The sequence below is a fragment of the Amblyraja radiata genome, chromosome 1 (genome assembly GCF_010909765.2).
Source record: "Amblyraja radiata isolate CabotCenter1 chromosome 1, sAmbRad1.1.pri, whole genome shotgun sequence".
NCBI lineage: Eukaryota > Metazoa > Chordata > Chondrichthyes > Rajiformes > Rajidae > Amblyraja > Amblyraja radiata.
In genome coordinates this window covers 141,334,886-141,355,129 of record NC_045956.1, presented here as the reverse complement: position 1 = coordinate 141,355,129, position 20,244 = coordinate 141,334,886, and the positions used below count along the sequence as shown (strand labels likewise).

Here is a 20,244-nt window from a genome sequence, read left to right as displayed (position 1 = left end):
GCCACAAGAAACCTCATGGGCGGGTAACGAGCCAAACCATTTCAAGATGGCTCAAACAGGTACTGAAGGCTGCCGGAATAGATACTAATACATTTAAGTCTCATTCCACTAGGGCAGCATCTACGTCAACGGCCGAGAGAATGGACGTACCGGTTGACCATATTCTGAATACAGCAGGATGGTCGAGGGAAACGACATTCAGAATTTTATAACAAGCCGTTGACAAAACCTGATTTATTTGCAGAGAAAATATTACAAGCTGCAAATATTTAATTTAAGCCCGGGGGAGCAATTTATTTTGTTATTGTTAAAAAATACATTTTTTGTTTCTCGAAAAAACAGATTCATTGGTTGATTACGATAACACTTCCTCCCTCAAGAACTTCTGCAGTGAGTGAAATAAAACTGTTACACGGTTTGAAATCACAGAGCTTTGAAGTCTTCACGTAGTCACTCACGTGACTCCGAAGTAAAATAGTAAGATTAAACGAGAACTTACCAGTTTGAAGTTTGATCTGTATTTTATGAGGAGTTACGATGAGGGATTACGTGCCCTCCGCTCCCACCCTCATTGTATGGATCAAACTAATAACTGATGTCTCCTTTTCTTTACTATGTTTACTTCAAATAACTGTGTCTATCTGTGATTCCACACCGCTGCTTGGAAGTATGCCGCGCATGCGCGCTGAGCGGGTTCATCACGTAATCCCTCATCGTAACTCCTCATAAAATACAGATCAAACTTCAAACTGGTAAGTTCTCGTTTAATCTTACTATTTGATTTCACAGAATATGAAACTGCACCATTATACACTAATACAAGTTATTCTTGTTATTGCAATTGTGCATTGTTTGCAAACTTCTCAGCGGAACTATATATTTACCATTAGTGCCATCATTCTGCTTGTCCTCTTTGGGACTATTGACAACTGAGCCACTGAGAAGTACATATATGAAAAAAAACTGTTAAATGTATTTCAATTGAAATAATACTAATTAGCAACCTCCAGGTTTGAACTTGGCCTTGACTGAATTTTAGTTTCTGGCATGCACTTGAGGCAATTTGGACAAATTGCTCGATTTCTGGAAAAAAAAGTAAGGACATTTTGAGCACATTTTTTCGTTCACATTGCCCAAGCGTGTGGCCTGGTGATCAACTGAAGAATAGTGTTAATTAAATCTATGAGCACAATTGCATAAAAGATTACCCCAGCTTGTGTTACAGTTTAGACATTTGTGAATGCTGATGCATAGGCAAGGAGAGAAGAATCCAGTCTCATTATTATTTACCCATTATGTGGCTACAACATTGAACTTTCAAAAAAGAGGCAATTATATTCAGAAACACAGTTCTAATTCAGCTCTAACATCCTGGAAGAATTAAGTATAATAGTTTACTGCTGATTGCCAGGACTGATATACAGCTCTTTATTAGTAACACCACTTAGGCAGAGGCAGGTGGGCTAGTATGAGAAAGTACTTATGTGTAAGAGTTGAATATTTCCATTTTCCGTTTAATTATCAGGTGGGAACAGGCATTCCAATTTCTTATTCTTTTGAAATGTCCCATCAGATGAAAAGCAAACATCCCTAAACCCCACTTTATTTAACGATAATTAAACATTGCAGCTTTTCAGTAAGCCAGTCCAATCGTAAACATGACCGTTAACAAATGATGGTTCTAAAAGCTGCTAAAATCTGAGGACATATGGCAATTATTAATGCAATTCTAATGATATAATGCTTGGCTTACAATGCTAATACCAGTTAAGGCATGCCTGTTGCTGTCATCTACTATCCCTGCTTATGTTTGGGTTGCTTTTTATGTGGAGTATCCTTGGACCTAATGTTCAGTGATTCCAACCTCATTTTCCATAAGGTGGGCTGGTTAGCCAAGAACAAATGCAGCAGTTCAGGCAACAGTTAACGAGAAAATCATTACTATTCTTCCAGAATTGTCTGCTTCAGTGGTTTAAGCAAGATTTTCAGCTTCAACAATCCCCCCACCACAGCATTATTGATGCTTATGTTGACTTTATTTTAAAATGCCCCTTTTTTGAATGTTGGCATATCCATTTTCTCCAGAGATGCTGCCTGACCTGCTGAGTTACTTTGTGTCTATCTTTGGTATAAGCCAGCATCTGCATTTCTTTTTTAACATAGAAACATAGAAAATAGGTTCAGGAATAGACCATTCGGCCCTTCGAGCCAGCACCACCTTTCAATATGATCATGGCTACCACAACCAGAGAGCAGTGCTGAATTACTATCTACCTCTTTGATGTCCCTCGGACTATCCTTGACCAGACTTTGCTGTCTTTATCTTGCCAGTTATCCCATTTATGGTGTATCTGTACACTGTAAATGGATTGACTTTAATCCTGTATTGTCTTTCTGTTGACTGGGTAGCATGCAACAAAAGCTTTTCACTGTACCTCGATACACGTGACAATAAACTAAACTGAGAGATGAAACCTTTTGCTTAACATCGTATCTGAATGTTAATACCTGCGGTGCAAGGATTCCACAGAACTGCCTAGATTCTGTGACCAGATTTTGGAAAGGGTTTTGAATCTATAACCTTCTAAGTTGGAAATTAGTGTGCTGTGTCGAGACAGCATGGAGAGTCTTTCCCCACCCTATTTCAACAGTGTGCCATACATCAAGCTTCGAGTAGCCTCCTAGGCAACTTAATATTTTCCATGCCCCTTTTGTGCAGCAGAATAAGGAATTCGGCCACATTGAACTGCAGATGCTGGTTTAGAAAAAAAGACACAAAGTGTTGGAGTAACTCAGCAGGTCTAGCAGCAACCCTGGAGGATGAGACGAGATGACGTCTCAGGTCAGGACCCTTCTTCAGACTAACTGTAGTTGGGAGTTTGACATGGCCAGACATGATGTGTGGATACAGGAGAGGGGGTTTGGACAAAGATAGTTGGACAAAGGGCAGAGATGAAAGGACATAAATCAGTTGGATAAGGAGGTAATGAGAGAACAGGTGTGGAATGTGAAGCCACAGATAGGGTATAGGTAGAAGGGGATGGGTAAAAGGGAATGGGAAGGGGGTGTAATTGTGGGAGAAATGGGTGACCATGCAGGTGAGGCACATGGAGGAGATGTGGGGAGAAAGGGTAGTGGTATTTGGGTGGTGGTTAGTTACCTACAATTGGAGAATTCAAAGTTCATACCACCAGGTTGTTGGCGAGTTACCCAGTTTCAGTTTAGTTTATTGTCATGTGTATCATTATGACCTTCTGACGTGTACCGAGATACAGTGAAATATAGGTACATATATGGGCCATAAGAAACCAGCCAGTATGATTACAATCAAGTACTGTATATATAAATGATAAGGGAATAACACTTAGTGTAAGGTAAAGCCAGCAATGTCCAATCAAGGATAGCCAGTGGGTCACCAATGAGGTAGACAGTAGTTCACCATTGCTCTCTGGTTGTGGTAGGATGATTCAGTTGCCTGATAAAAGCTGGGAAGAAACTGTTGCTGAATCTGGAGGTGTGCGTTTTCACACTTCTATACCTTTTGCCTGAAGGGAAAGGGGAGAAGAGGGAGTGGCCAGGGTGCACCTCGTTCTTGATTATGCTGAGGCCCAAGTGGGACCACCCAAGTGGAATTATGAGGTGCTGTGCGCCAGTTTGCTTGTGGCCTCACTCTGGGAAAGGAGGATCAGTAAAGGGCCTGTCCCACTTACATGTCCTTGGCACGCAAATTACGCGACCTCGTGGTCGCATTGAGCCGAGACGGTCGAGCGAAGGTCGGGCGTGATTACATGCGTACGCACAGCCGTCTGGAGTGCGTGACGTAATTTGAAGATGGATCCAAAGCTGTAGTAACTCAGCGGGACCGGCAGCATCTCTAGAGAGAAGCAATGGGTGACGTTTCGTGTTGAGACCCTTCTTCAATCTGAAAAGAAGGGTCTTGACCCGAAACGTCATCCATTGCTTCTCTCCAGAGATGCTGCCGGTCCCGCTGAGTTACTCCAGCATTTTGTGCCTATCTTCAATTTTCTTGGCCTCGCTCTGTGGGGGTGGATCCGGACCGCAATGGCCGTGATGGCCGTGAGTCCCAGGCCGAGTTCGGCGATCGTTTGCCTGCTTCTGCTGCGGTTGAAGGTGAAACGGTGCGTCGTGCCAGGGTCTTGGGCCTGTCCCACTTTGGCCGTCAGTTCCGCGACAGGCCGTTGGCGCGCGAAGATTTCGTTCGCTACAAAAATTTCGGAGCCCCGCGCTATGTCGCGCACAACTACATACCCTCAGCTCTTCTGAGTGGGACCGGCCCCGCGTGGCCATACGATGCCCGTGCGCCTCATTTGCCTGCCAAGGACATGTAAGTGGGACAGGTCCTTAAGGGAGTGGGAAGGGAGGTTAAAACGGTTAGCAATTGGGAGATCCAGCATGTCTTTACCTAACATAAGTGTTTGGCGCATCTACGTTTGGTCTTGCTGATGTCAAGGGGGTCATAGTGGAAGTACTGAATGCAGTAGATGAGGTTAGAAGAGGTGTAGGTGAATCTCTGTCTCATCTGGAAGGGCTGTAGGGGCTGGCAGGGTAGAAGGAGGTGTAGTCCAGATAAATGTAGGAGTTAGTATGTGTGTAGCAGACATCAATCGATGGCCTGTCCCCAGTGATAGAGACAAAGTGAGAAAGTGAATTTGAGGGAAGGGTGGAAGTTGGTGGTAAAGTTGTGTTTTTAATGAATACTGTCCAGGGCAGGAGGCAGCTCCAATGCAGTCGTCGATGTAGCAGAGAAAGTATTAGGGAGTGGTGCTGGTGGACGTTTGGGACAAGGACTGTTTGGCATAACCAACATAGCTGGAGGCTTGCTAGCGCCCATAGCTACACCTTTATTTTAAAGAAAGTGGGAGTTAAATGTTGTTGAGAGGAAGGGCAAGTTCTGCCAGGAGCAGGAGAATGTTAATAAAAATGCTAAAGATGTCGCAATGCGGGCCTGCGAATTGAAATTATTGAAACGTTGAAGCGTGATGGAGGTGTGTTGGATGTAGATAGGAGGGGGTTGGGGGTTGTAGTGGCAAGAAGATAGAATTGAGGTATTTGGAAATGACTTCTGTGGGGCAGGAGCAGGCAGAAACAATGGGTCAGCCAGGGCAGGACTGGTTGAGGATTTTGGGACAGATAGAATTGGGCAGTATTGGACAATTGAACTGTATGGTTGGAGGCTGTGAGATCTGTAACTGTCGGAGAGATGGTAGCCTGGTTTTCATCTGTAGGGTCATGTTTAGGAGTTAGGCACGAGGAGGTGTTGGCGAGATGGCGCCTGCCCTCAGAATTAGGAATTTATGAACTTTCATGTTGTTGGTTGCAAATGCCATGAAATGAATTGAACTTGGTCCAGATTAATTTTGTTTAGAAAAGCTACAGGTCACAATGAGTAAAACATTTTTTAAGGAAGGTTGATTAAGGTATTGGTGAATTATGGCCTCTTTGCAAACAGCATAGCAAGTGGATTTAAATTATTGTCCAGAAACACACAAGCACAATCTGTGCAAACCAAATGGTTCCAAAAACAATAATTTATTTTTAAGATTATGAACCCATTTTTTTCATAAGGTCACAATACATTCTTTAATTTGCCTGAGTAATATTGAGAAATATAATGAAAATCTTTCCACAAGATGGCAGGTTATGGCAACAGAATATCAATTATAGAGCTATGGAGTCAGACAGCAAAGAAACAGGTCCTGTAGCCTAACTCACTGTGACGACAAAGTTGTGGTCACAACTTTCTGCATTATTTTCTGCTCCTGGACAGCAAGTTCATAATTATCCAAAAGCCCTTCAGTTCCTGACCACTTCTGCAACTTCCTTGAACGCTCCATCTCTTCAGCTATCTTACTTTTGACTGAAATTCTGTTGGGAACCTTTCTCACTCACTATCTCCCGTTAAGATGCTATTTAATGCATGCCTCTTGACCAAGCTTTGGTCACCTATCTTCGTGGTGTCATCCGAGTTCAGACATATTTTATAACAAGAGTACAGTGCTAATTGGTTGAACTGGATTTTCCAGCTTTCATTCTCTAATGATCTTTCTCCCACCTTCCTTCATCTTACTGTTTCATCATTTTATTCTGCCCCAGTCTGCCTGAAGCTTAGTTATTTGTTTCTCAAATGTATTTCTGCAATTTATCTCCAATACTCTTTTTGGTAGCACGTGCCACATTCTTTGCAGAAGTTGCAAGTTTCCCTGGCATTTCCCTCGCTATTTAGAAGGACAGTTCTTTATGCATATTCCTTGGTTTTGGATTCCTTTGCTAGTGGGAACTTTTTCCTTCTGCTCTATCAAACTAATTGATTCCACAAGTCCTCCTCTCCTTTATTGTTCTGGAGTTTATACGTGCAGTCTAGTCATCCTTTCCTGAATGTAAACACTTGGTTCTGGTTACATGCAACTCTGCGGAAATGAGGATTACTATGGGGCAGGGTGCGGAAGGCAGTCTGTGAATATATATGTATATGTTGCTTTTTCCTTGTATTTCTTAGCATGATCGAAACTGATATTGGCATAATTTATGCTGGTTAGAGTTAACAACTAGTCTCTTTCAACCGAAATGGCCCACCAGGCTCCAGCTGAACTGTAACAAGGCTACTTTGGGTGATAAAACAATTGCTATCCACTCCCTTTACCCACTCCAATGCCATGCCCTCTGAATGTACAGCCCCACGTCACTCAGTAGCAATCCCAATACTGTTATCAAACCTGCGGGGAAGTAGTATTGATTATCTTTCACCCTACCAGCCTCTGCATCCAACACGTTCTCTGACATTGTTGCCACCTTCAATGGTCCATCCACAACTCCTTGGTTCATTCATCCCTCTTCAGCCAAACGACGTCCTCCCCAAGCACTTTCCCCTGCACGAATGTCCCCTAACTGTGTTCCCCAGAGATGCTCCTGACCTGCTGAGCTACTCCAGCAATTTGTCCCATTGCAAATGCCTGGTTATGGGATTTCTACTGAACACGGCAGGTTGTAGTTATTATCTCAGCCTAAACATAGGGAATCCTATTAAATTGGAATGAGAATTATGTGACATATATGCACTTTGTTGTCATAGGAAAGGGGATCAGTCATGGTCCCATACAACACAAGTTTTATGTTTATAAAACCGTAGATCCCCTGTCTGGATTACTCAAAGGAAATTATCTCTGCATCATGGTTATAGTCTAGCAGGTTCTGTAACAGAAATATACCTCTCTTCTAGAGGTGTGTCCCCTGCCATGGGCAGTAATATTAGTGGGTTGAAGGCTGTTATGATGAGTATGTTGCTGCTGATGTCCAAGTAGGTTGCCCATCAAGATATTGCAACCCCAGAAGTGGGAGAATAATAACCATCAACACCATACTAGCATTTCATCTCTGGATTGCACAAAGCTGTGGCAGCAAAGTTCAGGATCCACATGATTTCAATACAAAGGACATAAGAGGCATACTGTTGGAACCATTAAGCTTAAGTAAGTTTATTACAGCCATATGTAGTTACCTTTAATTATCTGCCTGCGTTTATGGCTAGAAGATTCTGGCGCAGACGCTCAGATGATTTTTTTCAGTTTGATGTCGGGCATGGATTGAAACAGCTTTCTACCATGACCACGAGCATGATCGGGACATATATATGTTGTCAAACTATGTACTTCTACAAGAAGAAGTTTTTATTATTTATATAACATGAATGGAACGACGATTAAGAATGGAAAGTTGTGAGTTACTTCATTGTAATTTTGTATTACTACAATAAATCAAGAGACTACTTCTGGTAGATTCATCTTTGCTGTTTCAAATGTGTCGTGGAGCGCGTGAGACTACTTTTCTAATCATACCCGACAAATTAGTGGCTGTCGAAATTGGATTTTGAGAAGTTGTAAAAACCACCGCTACAAATACATTTGAAGAAAACCACTTCTTATCACCATTAGTCAGTCTGGAAGACCATCTTTAAATTCGACACAAGGTGCTGGAGTAACTCAGCGGATCAGGCATCATCTCTGGAGAAAAAGGATGGGTGACTTTTCAGGTCAGGACCCGAAGAAGAGTCCCAACCCGAAACGTCACCCATCCTTTTTTCTCCAGAGATGATGCCTGATCCGCTGAGTTACTCCAGCACTTTGTGTCTATTTCACTATAAACCAGCATCTGTAGTTGCTTTCTACACATCTCTAAGTTAGGTTTGGGTTTGTCACTAGTACAGTGAAAAAAGACAAGGTTCTAATACATTTTGTAACACACAAACTATACCTTGAATACAGACAACTATGTAAATATATTTATAGTACCAAAGAAGATTTTTTATAAACCATTTAGAAACACTTCTAAAGTTGTAAATACAACTGTGAATATGCACGTATGGATTGAATTAGTTATTTATAGGCAGAGTTAACGCTATAGGCAAGTTGAGAGGATGTCACAGACTACAAAGTACTCTCTGATCCCGGGTGATCCTTAAGTTTTCTATTTGCTGCCTTTATTGTGGAATTGTAACCATTGATCTAAGGCTGTACTACGTAAGATGTGTCCATACAACTTATTGGCTTAAAAATGTGGACATGTTCATTTACAACAAAATGTTAAAATGAGTTAACAATTTGCAGTGAACTTCAGTGGTATTATGGGGAGTAGAATGAAACGGTGTGTTTCACTGTACTTGTGTGTTCATTTAGATTCATAGAGCCAAACAGCATGGAATCAGGCCCTTTGCCCCCACTTGTCTATGAGGACCAAAGTGTCCCATCTAAGGGTCAACATCCCTTTACACCTTTCTTATCCATGTACTTATTTTAAATGTTGTTATTTGTACCTCTCAACAACTTCCTCTGGCAGCTTGTTCCATATACTCACCACCCTGTGTCAAAAAATGTTCGGGCTATGTTAGTGTGTTAATATAACTGCTATGATATGTTACAGGGAACATGGAAAATGGCTCGACAAACAAAACTCAATAATCCCCACTAAACTTGCAGAGTTCACAAGGAATGGTAGTTGTTATTTTGTGCTAAATTGACAGGATGAAATACGGCTGAGTGGTGAATGTTGCATTAATTAGCCCACAGCAAGCTGGAGATCTCAAACCTTTAGATATTGCTAATGATATTGAGGAACAATATTCTTAGCAGTAGTCACACTGCATAGAAACAGGCCCTTTGGCCCAACATCCATGCTAACCTAGATGTCCACCCAATCTAGTCCCATTTCCTGGTGTTTGGCTCAAATCCCTCCAACCCTTTCCTATCCATGTACCTGTCCAAGTGCATTTTAAATATTGTTATTTTACTTGCCTCATCAACTTCCTCTGGCGGCTCATTCCACACACCCACCAACCTGGTTCCTATTAAATTTTACACCCTCACCTTCAGTCTATGCCCTTTTTGATTCCCCTACCCTGGGACAAAGACTGTGCATTCACCCTATCTATTCCCCTCATGATTCTATACATCTCTATAAGATCATCCCTCAGCCTCTTGTGGTCGAAGTAATACAGTCCTGGCCTGCCCAACATGTGGGTGACCCAAACTGAACACAATGCTCCAAATGTAGCCTGGCTTAGCAAATGTGTATTTTATTGATACAATTGTAATGAAATACCTGTTGGTATGGTTGTAAGTATCTTAAGAATTTTTTTATTTACAGCACCCAGCAAATATGGTTCATTTATGAATTTTAGCTGTTCGTTTACGTAAAATGGGGCACTCATGTCTCAGTGGCAATGCGTGTGATAGTCAATAGACAAAAGAGAGTGTCAAATCTGAAAAAAAACTGTTTTAAGGCACTTTGCCAAGGGTGGAGTCGAAGATTTTGGTAACACTGTTTTATATTTGATTTTTCTCTCTCCCGACTGGTATAGTGAGAAAACTGTTGCAAAACAGCTGTGCCTGAAAGCAAAGGAAAATATTTCAAACAGGTGATTCCCAGGCATCTGTGGAGACTTGGAATCCTCAGGTATGTGCTCTCAATTCCTTCGTATTTTGTTAGTGCAAACAGATTAGTGGCCAGTTTAAAGGAGGCGTGCAAACTGGAAGGTCTTTTACTGTTACATAGCAACTATGTTGTGGCTTAAGATTTGGGATTACAATAAAGGCTTTGTCAGTGTTATTAAAACTGCTATGATATGTTCAACAGGGAACATGGAAAATGGCTCAACAAACAAAACTCAATAATCCTCACTTAAGCTTGCAAAGTTCACAAGGAATGGTGGTTGTTATTTTGTGCTAAATTGGCAGGATAAAATTTGGCTGAGTTGTGTATGTTGGAGCATTAATTAGCCCACAGCAAGCTGGTGATCTAACACCCTTTAGATATTGTGAATAATATTGTTGAACAATATTCATAGCCATGGTCACCGAGTCACACTGCATAGAAACAGGCCCTTTGGCCCAACTCCTCCATGCCAAACTAGATGTCCCCTTAATCTAGTCCCATTTCCTGGTGTTTGGCTCAAATCCCTCCAACCCTTTCCTTTCCATGTACCTGTCCAAATGTCTTTTAAATATTGTTATTTTGCTTGCCTCAACAACTTAGTCTGGGGCTCATTCCACACACTCACCTGTGTGGAAACATTGTTCCTCAGGTTCCTATTAAATTGTACACCTTCACCTTCAATCTATGCCCTTTAATTTTTGATTCTTCTACCCTGGGGAAAAATACATTGTGCATTCACCCTGTATATTCCCCTCATTTTTATACCCTATTAGATCACCACTCAGCCTCCTGCACTCCAAGGAATAAAGTCCTTGACTGGCCAACCTCTCCCTATAGTTCTGGATCTCAAGTCCTGGCAATATCTTCGTAAATCTTCTCTGCACTCTTTTCAGCTTAATGTCATCTTTCCTATAGCAGGGTGATCAGAACTGAACACGATACTTCAACTGCAGCCTCACTAACATCATGTAACGCAATGTCGGATAACCTCCCATCTTCCATATTCAATTCCCTGACTGATGAAGGCCAGCATACCTAAAGCCTTCTTCACCACTCTATCTACCTGTGATGCCCCTTTCACAGAACGATATACTTGTTCTCCTAAATCACTCTGCTCTACAACGCACCCCAGGGCCAGATTATTCCCTGTGTAGGTCCAGCCCTAGATTATCTTCCCAAATGCACCATTTCACTCTGACCATCCATTTGGCATTCCTCTGCACACTTTCCCAGCTGATCGAGATCCCGCTATACTTCTTCATAACCATCTGCTTCCCACCAACCATTAGCCTCATGAACCACACTGCACAACCCTAACCACAACCTCGCCTCAGCAATGATCTACTATGTATTTCATTTTTTTTTTAATCTTGCCTTAAGCTTCATTAGAACAATTAAAAAGATTAAAGTTCAAAAGTTTGCATTAGGACAGGGATCTGTTGTTAAAGTTTCATGACAATGTTGCATATGGGAAAGATAGATTCCTCCTTCTTAAAGAATCTATCGATCAGTCAATATTTGCATACAGATTCAGAAGTCAAATGAATATAGAATTGTCACTATGATGCATATTCTATATGCAGAAAGATCTATCTAGGAAATACATGCAAATTCATTTTGTAAAAATCTCAGAAAAAGATACTTTAAAATATGACTTGTGCGCTTGAGCAGTGAGAGATGGGAATTGGGTTACATTAACAGAAGCGCATGCTGTGATTTTATGGAGTTGGATTCAGTGCCCCATTTTTTATTCAAAACACCTGTGGCCTGAAGACAGAAGCACAATAAAGTCCAATGTAGTTTGGTAGTTTATGCTAATAAAAATGCACCACAATTAGATAACACTGAAGAACAGCACAAGGAAATAGGGAAATTGTTACCAGCTTGCACAGCATCACTCCAAAAAATCTTTATTGACTAAATTATTTTCATATGGTGTTTTGGGGTTGGGATTTGTTTGTGTTTCCACATTAAGGCAACAGTTTTTTTTTCATGCTGAATCAAGTGAGATGGATTTTTGGAATTGAGTCCATCACATGTTGCCAGACAGTGATTAAAAAGAGACTTACTGTAGGAAATGAGCAGTTTCTACTTACTGTCCTGTTTGCACTAGGGGGTCCTTCCCCACAAATAGGTCTGCTGTATCCTGTTAGTATTTTTCCTGTAATATGTTGCAAATATAACTCATTTATAGGGTAAATTACTCCCAACAGAATATGACTTCCACACACGTTTGAAAGATTCATAATAATTCAGTTATCCTTCACGATAAACTGGCATATAATGTAGGTGATTCACTTTAAAAAAGCTACTTTGAAGTGTTCCTTACATCTTGGTGTTCATTTTTCTGGATTGAGACTTGCTTTATTTCTAGTACTATTTCATTAAATCTGAGGTTCAAGGCTGATAATAATTTGCTATATTTGATGCAACCAGCATTGTACCCCATTGTATTGTATTGTACCCTATATCCATATATCATCAGTGTGTCTCAACTGAGTCATACAGCAAGGAAACAGGCCCGTCTGCCCAACTCATCCATGCTAACCAAGTTGCCCCATCTAGGCTAGTCTCATTTGCTTGCATTTGACCCGTATACCTCTAAACCATTCCTATCTATGTACCTGTCCAAGTGTCTTTTAAATGCTATTTTTGTGCCTGCCTCAACTACCTCCTCAGGCAGCTCATTCCATACACCCACCACCCTCTGAGTGAAGAGGTTGCCCGTCATGTTCCTGCTAAATTCTTCCCCTCTCACCTTAAACCTATGTCCTCTGGTTCTTGATTCCCCTTCCCTGGGTAAAAGACTCCATGCAATCACCCTGTAAATTCCCCTCATGATTTTATGCACCTCTATAAGATTACCCTTTAGCCTCCTGTGTTACAAGGAATAAAATACTATCTTGCTTAATTTCACCCCATAGCTCAGGCACTCGAGTCCTGGCAACATCCTCATTGCGCTTGTCAAGGTGGTGGGGGTTCCTTTTAATTCAGTCCTTTGTCTCATCTGTATCAAGGTGGTTGATTATGTTCTCTGTCAATTTGGCTAAGTGTACCAGAATGCCTGATAGCCACACCATACATGCTCATGCCCCAATGTTGAACATTATTTTACAATTACAACACAAAGTACTTGTGCTATAACTCCAGGATAAGCATTCAACTAAGAAACCAAGCCCAAATCCAAGGTAATATCTAACTATCTATACCAACTTACAATAAATAACTCCATATGCAAAAAAACAACTACCTACATATTAACTAGCTCTTTAAACAAAAACGAATCCTGCAGATGCAAGTATATCATTGGGGTTATCTAGTGGGCATCTCCCATCACTGGTGTTTCATTGAGTTAGACCCACGACACCACAGGCAGGCTCAACAGTTAGACCCACGACACCACAGACAGGCTCAACAGTTAGCTCTGGCAAAGGAAACTGCAGCCAATTAGCTCACTCTAACAAATGCTAAACCCCTGCATCCTATCTCCAACTAATCCTAGCCCATCATTAAACTTGTAACATCACAAATATCAGCCTTGCATAAGGCCGGGATACACGTACACAGACTACAATTACAAAGCAGTACACATACTGCATGCCATACGTTTCCTATCTGCCCCCAACTGACATTATTTCTTCTTCACAAAATCCACCTACTGCTTGCTCTGCTGCCTCTGACATCTGCTTTACAGCCCTGATGCAAACTCTGTCCACAAATTCCTAGCTCTCCAAATAGCAACGTGATCGATCTCACTATGAAACCTCTACAACCCACCTCTTCCGGACGTACTCGTGCTTTCCATCCTCGCTGCTCAACTTCTGCTGCCAACTCTACGTATCTAAGCCTTTTCCTGTCATAAGCCTCATGCACTAAGTCGCCCAAGGCACCGTCAGTTCTATAAAATACTCTATCCTCTGACTAACTGACCATAACACTATATTAGGCCTCAAACTAGTAATAATTATTTCCTATGGAACAACAAGCTTTCCTCCCAAATCTACCAACATCTCCCACTCATTGTCTCCCCATAGCTGGCCTGACTCATGCCTGTCTGAAAACTTCCCTCATTTACCTTTCTCTCCCTCACGAGCAAAATTAATCTCAGTCCTGGTGCCGACATAATTCATTTGTGCTCTCCTCCTCTCAATTGCTGCAGCTATGCCCTTCACAACCTGGTTATGCCGCCAAGTATGCCGACCCTGAGAAAGACAAGTTCTACATCCTGACAAAATATGCCTCAACGTTGCCACCTCTGAACACAAGGGACATGCCAGGTCCCCACCTACCCATTGTTTGAGGTCCTGCGGTGATGGCAGCACATCATATATAGCTCCTGTAAGGAAACTTAAATGACCTGTCTCCATGCCCCACAGGACCCTCCAGTTAAACCTCTTATCTACACTTTCCCAGTTCATCCACTGTCCCTGCTTAACCTGAGCTACTGCCCTGAGACATCTCACTGCTTCCTCATGAGGACCTACCTGCTCAACAACCAATTTCCTCCTCTCTGCTGGACCCGCCTTACTCCACACTGGTTTCCCTGTGCTGAGCCCTAAGCCTCCTTTCCCTTGCTGCACCCTACTAACAATGTCTGTCTGCCTCAGGACTGCTTGTACTTCTTCTACTGCCCGCTTTGAGTTCCTCTTCCTCCCTCTAGTTACACTTGGCATCAGATTACTAACTAAGGTATCCTTATTCCCTGATAATTGCAACCCTAACCTCACTTTAGCACACTTAGACCCCTCTGTTAATATGTTGAAAATCAGGATTTCATCCATGGCAACTCCAAAATAACCAAACAGAATCCAAACTGCGGTTAATTTCAAGAAATTATCTTATCAAGTGGATACAACCTGTGTAAGCGTCACACAACTACCATTCTAATTGAGAGTGTGTTTAACACAAGTCTGTCCAGGAGATTTTAACGCTAGATTATTGCGTATAATATTACTTCAAGGTACCAGTTCCATAATACCAGTACACCCTCTGAAGAAATCACTTGAAGATTTGCTTATTATCAATGGCTATTATTACATCTATCCTCGGTGTTTTTCCCCTGTATATATCTGGAGAAAAATAACTTTATTCAAACTATTCCAGAACAAGGGGTCACAGTTTAAGGATAAAGGGGAAATCTTTTAGGACTGAGATGAGAAAAACATTTTTTACACAGAGAGTGGTGAATCTCTGGAATTCTCTGCCACAGAATGTAGTTGAGGCCAGTTCATTGGCTATATTTAAGAGGGTGTTAGATGTGGTCCTTGTGGCTAAAGGGATCAGGGGGTATGGAGAGAAGGCAGGTACAGGATACTGAGTTGGATGATCAGCCATGATCATATTGATTGGCGGTGCAGGCTCGAAGGGCCGAATGGCCTACTCCTGCATCTATTTACTATGTTTCTATGTTTCTATGTAAAAACATTGTTAACAGAAGTAATTTTCTTGACAATAAATCTTAAAATGTCCTCTAGTGTTATCCTTTGAATTGTTACCTGAATTGTGTTTTTCTTTTTTTTTTAAGATGCAGCTAAAGCTGACAAACCAATATCCTCTGCATTGTTCCAAATCATAAGCTGCTGTATGTCTGTGAAACTACTTGCTTGGTTCATGGGGCCAGAGCTGTCTCTCCTGCATGACCCCTTCATGTAATCGTCTTTGTTTTTGTTCTCCAATAACTTTTTCCCCAACACCGTGAAACACTGAAAATGATTTTGTGGTTCACCTTTGATGCCGTTTGAGCCTAGACTATGTTGTGTTATATTTCAGAGCCCAACGAGAACAATCACAGTTCCCTGAAAATTTATGGCATTTATACCATTATGTTTTCCAGCCGCTGGGATTTTAGATAATGTGGGAATACTGGGTGTCCCACAATGCCAATTACTACAGAAAGTGCCATGCTGTACCTCCCTCTCCTGGAACGCTGGTTGGACATTAGACTGAAGGAAGAACAGCAATCCCCCGGACTTCAATCATGCCAGTCAGCCATTCAGATGCTGTGTGAGTACATACACCTGAATTTTGGATTGGGCGCAACTGTCCGGCAACCAGGCCAAAAGGGAAGAGAAGATTTTGAAATTTGTGCGGCTCACTTGATCAGAACTGAAGGGGACAAAGATGACCTTGGACTGCGTTTTGGGAATGTCCCCATCTATTGGGATTCTCCAAGTGACCACGACAGCAAAAAGTGTAGAAAGAAGAGAAAGGATAGCAAAGTGCCTGTGCTGGATGTTGGATACATCTGGGTTACGGAGGTCGAGAAGCACAGTGCTGCTGCAAAGTGTGAGAAGATTAAGATTCGAGATGAAGTGTTGATGTTGAATGGACAGTTGATGGTTGGTGTTGATGTTGCTGGTGCCAGGTAAGAACTGGACTTACCAACAATATAGTTCGCATACTAACATATCCTAATCCACAGCTTAGTTATGCAGTGGTTGTATATTACAAGTATATATATTTTTAAGGTTTAGTATGTATAAGTAAACATACAAAAACAAACTGAAAAATCAAGTGAAGAGAAATTAATGACGTGATTTAATTATGTGACTTTTGTGATTTATAAAAAAATTGTCGGCACCGTGGTGCAATGGTAGAGCTGCTGCCTTACAACGCCAGAGTCCCAGGTTTGATCCTGACTTCGCATGCAGTCTGTGGAGAATTTGTGACCATGTGGATTTCCTCTGGGTGCTCCGGTTGCCTCCCACATCCCAAAGATGTGCTGGTTTGTAGGTTAATTGGCCTTTTGTAAATTGCCTGTAGTGTGTAAGGAAAGGATGTGGGATAAAATAGAACTGGTGTGAACAGGTGATTGGTGGTTGACGTTCACTCAGTGGGATAAAGGGCCTGTTTCCATGCTGTATCTTTCAATATATAAACTGTATACACGTCTCCTTTAGCTTAAAAGGCACCAACTAAGATGGAGATGTGGGGTGTGATGTTTATGAACATTTCTGAGGGAAAGTAATTTACACTTGAACTATGGTTATGCAATTTGAGTTTTAGGTGTTTTTATGAATAGATTGTCTTTACATTAATGTTGCTTGTGAGGGAGACCTGGGTGTTGAATATAAAGAAAAACACATGTGAAATATTATTTTGCATCCAATTAGAAAAGCCGTTGGAATATCTTCCAATATCCAATTTACACTGTTTAATATTAAATCTTCTATTCTCACAACTTGAGTCATTTTGCATTTATGATGTGGTTCATTATATCATCATAGGTTTGCATTTCTAATATTTCTAAGTGCGCAATCTATGTACATTCTATGACATATGTTTTAGCAGGTTATTTCCTTTGCAAACTAGCATACAAACAACATTTTGAATACTATTTCTGGGACAAAAAGCCTTGGGGTTTCCAGGGCCACTCACGAGTCAAACAACACCTGTGGAAGAGAAACAAGAATTAAAATGACAGGTTAGAAACCTGCCTTAATTCTGTCCTCGCAGATACTGCCTGACCTGCTGAGTGTTTCCTGTATTTTCTGTTTTTATTTCAGCTTTCTAGCATGTGGAGTTTTTGGGTAATTTTTCATCTTTTGTTTGAAACGTGCTATTAATTCGGAGCAGTTGAAACAAAAAGTATGTATGGATTTAACAGGAGGTCAGATCTACACCTGAGATAGTAAGTCAAGATTCTGTCAGTTTAATCAGATAAAGTAAGGCAACTGTTGTTCTGACGGAACAACAGATGCTCTGTATTGGTGAATCTCTAACCTTACGGTTCCCTTTCTCTGGTCAGATGTATGTTTTAAAACTAAATAATCTTTTGCGATGCATGTCATGTCACCTTGTAACACTACATATGTAATAGAATTTGGTGATCACAGCTTCTAACTGAAGAAGAACATGAATTCTGAATTTAGAATTTTGAATTAATTGTAAATTAAGGGCCTGTCCCACTGCGGGGTCCTAATTCGCGAGTTTAGACGAGTTTGCCCTCGACTCATACTCGCAGCATGGTCGACACGAGGTCCTAGGAGGTATTTGTAACTCTCCTTCATGCTCAAGAGTAGTCCCCGCGTACTTGAGGCCTCAGCTAGGTTGCGGCGTTTTTTTCAACATGCTGAAAAATGCCCGCGAGTAAAAAAAGGTCGCCATGGAAAAAAATTGATATTTTTTACTCGTAGGTTTAGTCGAGGTAGGTCGTATTAGGTCGTAATGCTATCGTAGGTAATCAAAGGCAATCGAAGGTAATCAAAGGTAGTCGAAGGTAAAGCTCGTTGAGAAAAAAAAGTAAGTAAACTTTATTAAAAGTTGAAGGTACACAAAAATGCTGGAGAAACTCAGTGGGTGCAGCAGCATCTATGGAGCGAAGGAAATAGGTGACGTTTCGGGCCAAAATCCTTTAAAAGTTGTCTGGCTTCTTAAACTTGTCTCCATTCCTTCTCCCCCTCCTTCTCTCCCCTTCTTTAATGAGGTTTTCTTTTAGACAATCCTTGGATGAGGATGATTTGCTTCCACCACAATTCTATGGAGAATCGAATTATATGGATTCTGAAGTGGTTGATGAGGTCGAAGGGGGATGGCAATACTTCCACTGTTTTTGCTGGGCTTCGCTATGCAACAGTGGAGTAATTTGAGATTCTCAGTCTCACCCTGGATGAGCTATCTTCATTTAGGTCAGTTATGACGCAGGGAAACTTGAGAGTTGATGTTACATGTTACATTTTTGCAGACTGCAACTTGGTCTGAGGATGATGTGGCCACCCATCAAAGATTTGTGTAATTAAAGCTTCGATGCTGGAGATGTTGGCCTGGCAGAGGATACAGACTTGGTTTGGTTACCCTGCCAGTGAACGTGGAAGATTTTAAGATGAAAAATAAAAGATTTAATAGGAACCTGAGGGGCAACTTTTTCCACACAGAGTCTTGTGGATATGAGGACGTGGATACGAGGACGTAGTTGAGGCAGGTACTAGAACAACATTTAAAAGACATTTGGACAGGTACAAGGAAAGGTGTAGAGAGGTATGGGCCAAATGTACGCAGGAGGAACTATGGGAGATGGAGCATCTTGGTCGGCGTGGCAAGTTGGGCTGAAGGACCAGTTTCCCTGCTCTATGACTCTGTGGCTCTAGTTTGCAGAGACAGTGTTTTGGTATCTCATCAGTGCTTTGAAATATCTGCTGTAGACAATTGATGCATATGAGTGGGCCTTTTATTGCTACCTGGTTGACTGTCTGCTTTTTAAGTCCTAACAGTGCAGGTCGCCTGTCAATGTCAGAAGACTGTGCATACACACACAGTTCCTTTGACTTGCCAGATTAACTGCTCCCAGAAGTTAGATGCGAATGATTCTTGAATTGTCATTCTATTGTGACCATGTGGAAGAGATGGAATGTCATTGTTAAAATATGTTTTTATCTTTAATTTTTGAACAGCAGTTTATGCTGCTCCTGCACCTGCTGCAGATTGCTTGCAGTTATTACAGTGATAGAAGCTGTGTCAAAGATAGATAGATAGATAGATATAATAGATATAATTTAATTGCCACACAACCAAGGTCGGTGGAATTTGGGTTGCCAGCAGCGGTACAGTAATAAAGAACACAACCACAATAAAAAATTTACACAAATATCCACCACAGCATTCATCACTGTGGTGGAAGGCACAGAGCTTGGCCAGTCCTCCTCCATTTTCCCCCGTGGTCGGGACCTCCACCCTCTACAGCCGTTGCTGCGGGCGTCCAGATGGTAAGGGACAAAGTCAAAGTCAAGGTGAGTCCAGGATCGGCTCTTCCCAACCAGAGACCGCGGCTTCAGGCTGGTGTAGGCCGCAGGCCGGCGGTCAAAGTTTTAAAGTACCTGCCGTGCCGCAGCCGGAAGCACCGCAGTCTGCAGGGCAGGCGGTCGAAGCTCCCCTCCAGGGGAGATGGTAAGTCCATGCCGCACCCGCGGTAGAAGACGGCCGCAGGCCGGCAGTGATGGCTTCTTCTTCCCCCCGGGTCCTCCACGAGGGATCCCGGGCTGTAGACGCCACACCAGCTGGAGTTCTGCAGACCGCGGCTTCAGACTGCCGGCTGCCGCGGGCCAGCGTAACGGAGCGCTCCCCTCCAGCGAGGTCTCACCCGCTCCGCGCCGAGAGTCCACGCTGCGCCCGCCGCTGAAGCTCCGGGCGCGTCTCCGGGAAAGTCCGCGACGATCCTTGCTGTTAGGCCACGGGGGAGGCGACCTGAAAAAAATCGCCTCTCCATGGAAGAGGCGGCCGAAACGGTTTCCCCCTTACCCCCCCACACCACCCCCCACACATAACCCACAAAGAAACATTAAAACAGACTTTTAAACATACTAA

The 20,244-nt window shown here is 42.2% G+C and overlaps 1 protein-coding gene across 2 annotated transcripts in view; it reads left to right on the top strand.

The window, feature by feature from the left end:
- The window catches only part of pdzd2 (PDZ domain containing 2), a 376,364-nt gene that overhangs the window by 66,033 nt on the left and 290,087 nt on the right, over positions 1-20,244 (top strand). For both annotated transcript variants that reach the window (XM_033031783.1, XM_033031770.1), the window contains exons 2-3: positions 9,872-9,966; positions 15,779-16,309. In XM_033031783.1, the coding sequence (XP_032887674.1) occupies positions 15,822-16,309 (488 nt within the window). In that variant the 5' untranslated portion in view covers positions 9,872-9,966; positions 15,779-15,821. The remainder of the gene's footprint in view (positions 1-9,871; positions 9,967-15,778; positions 16,310-20,244) is intronic.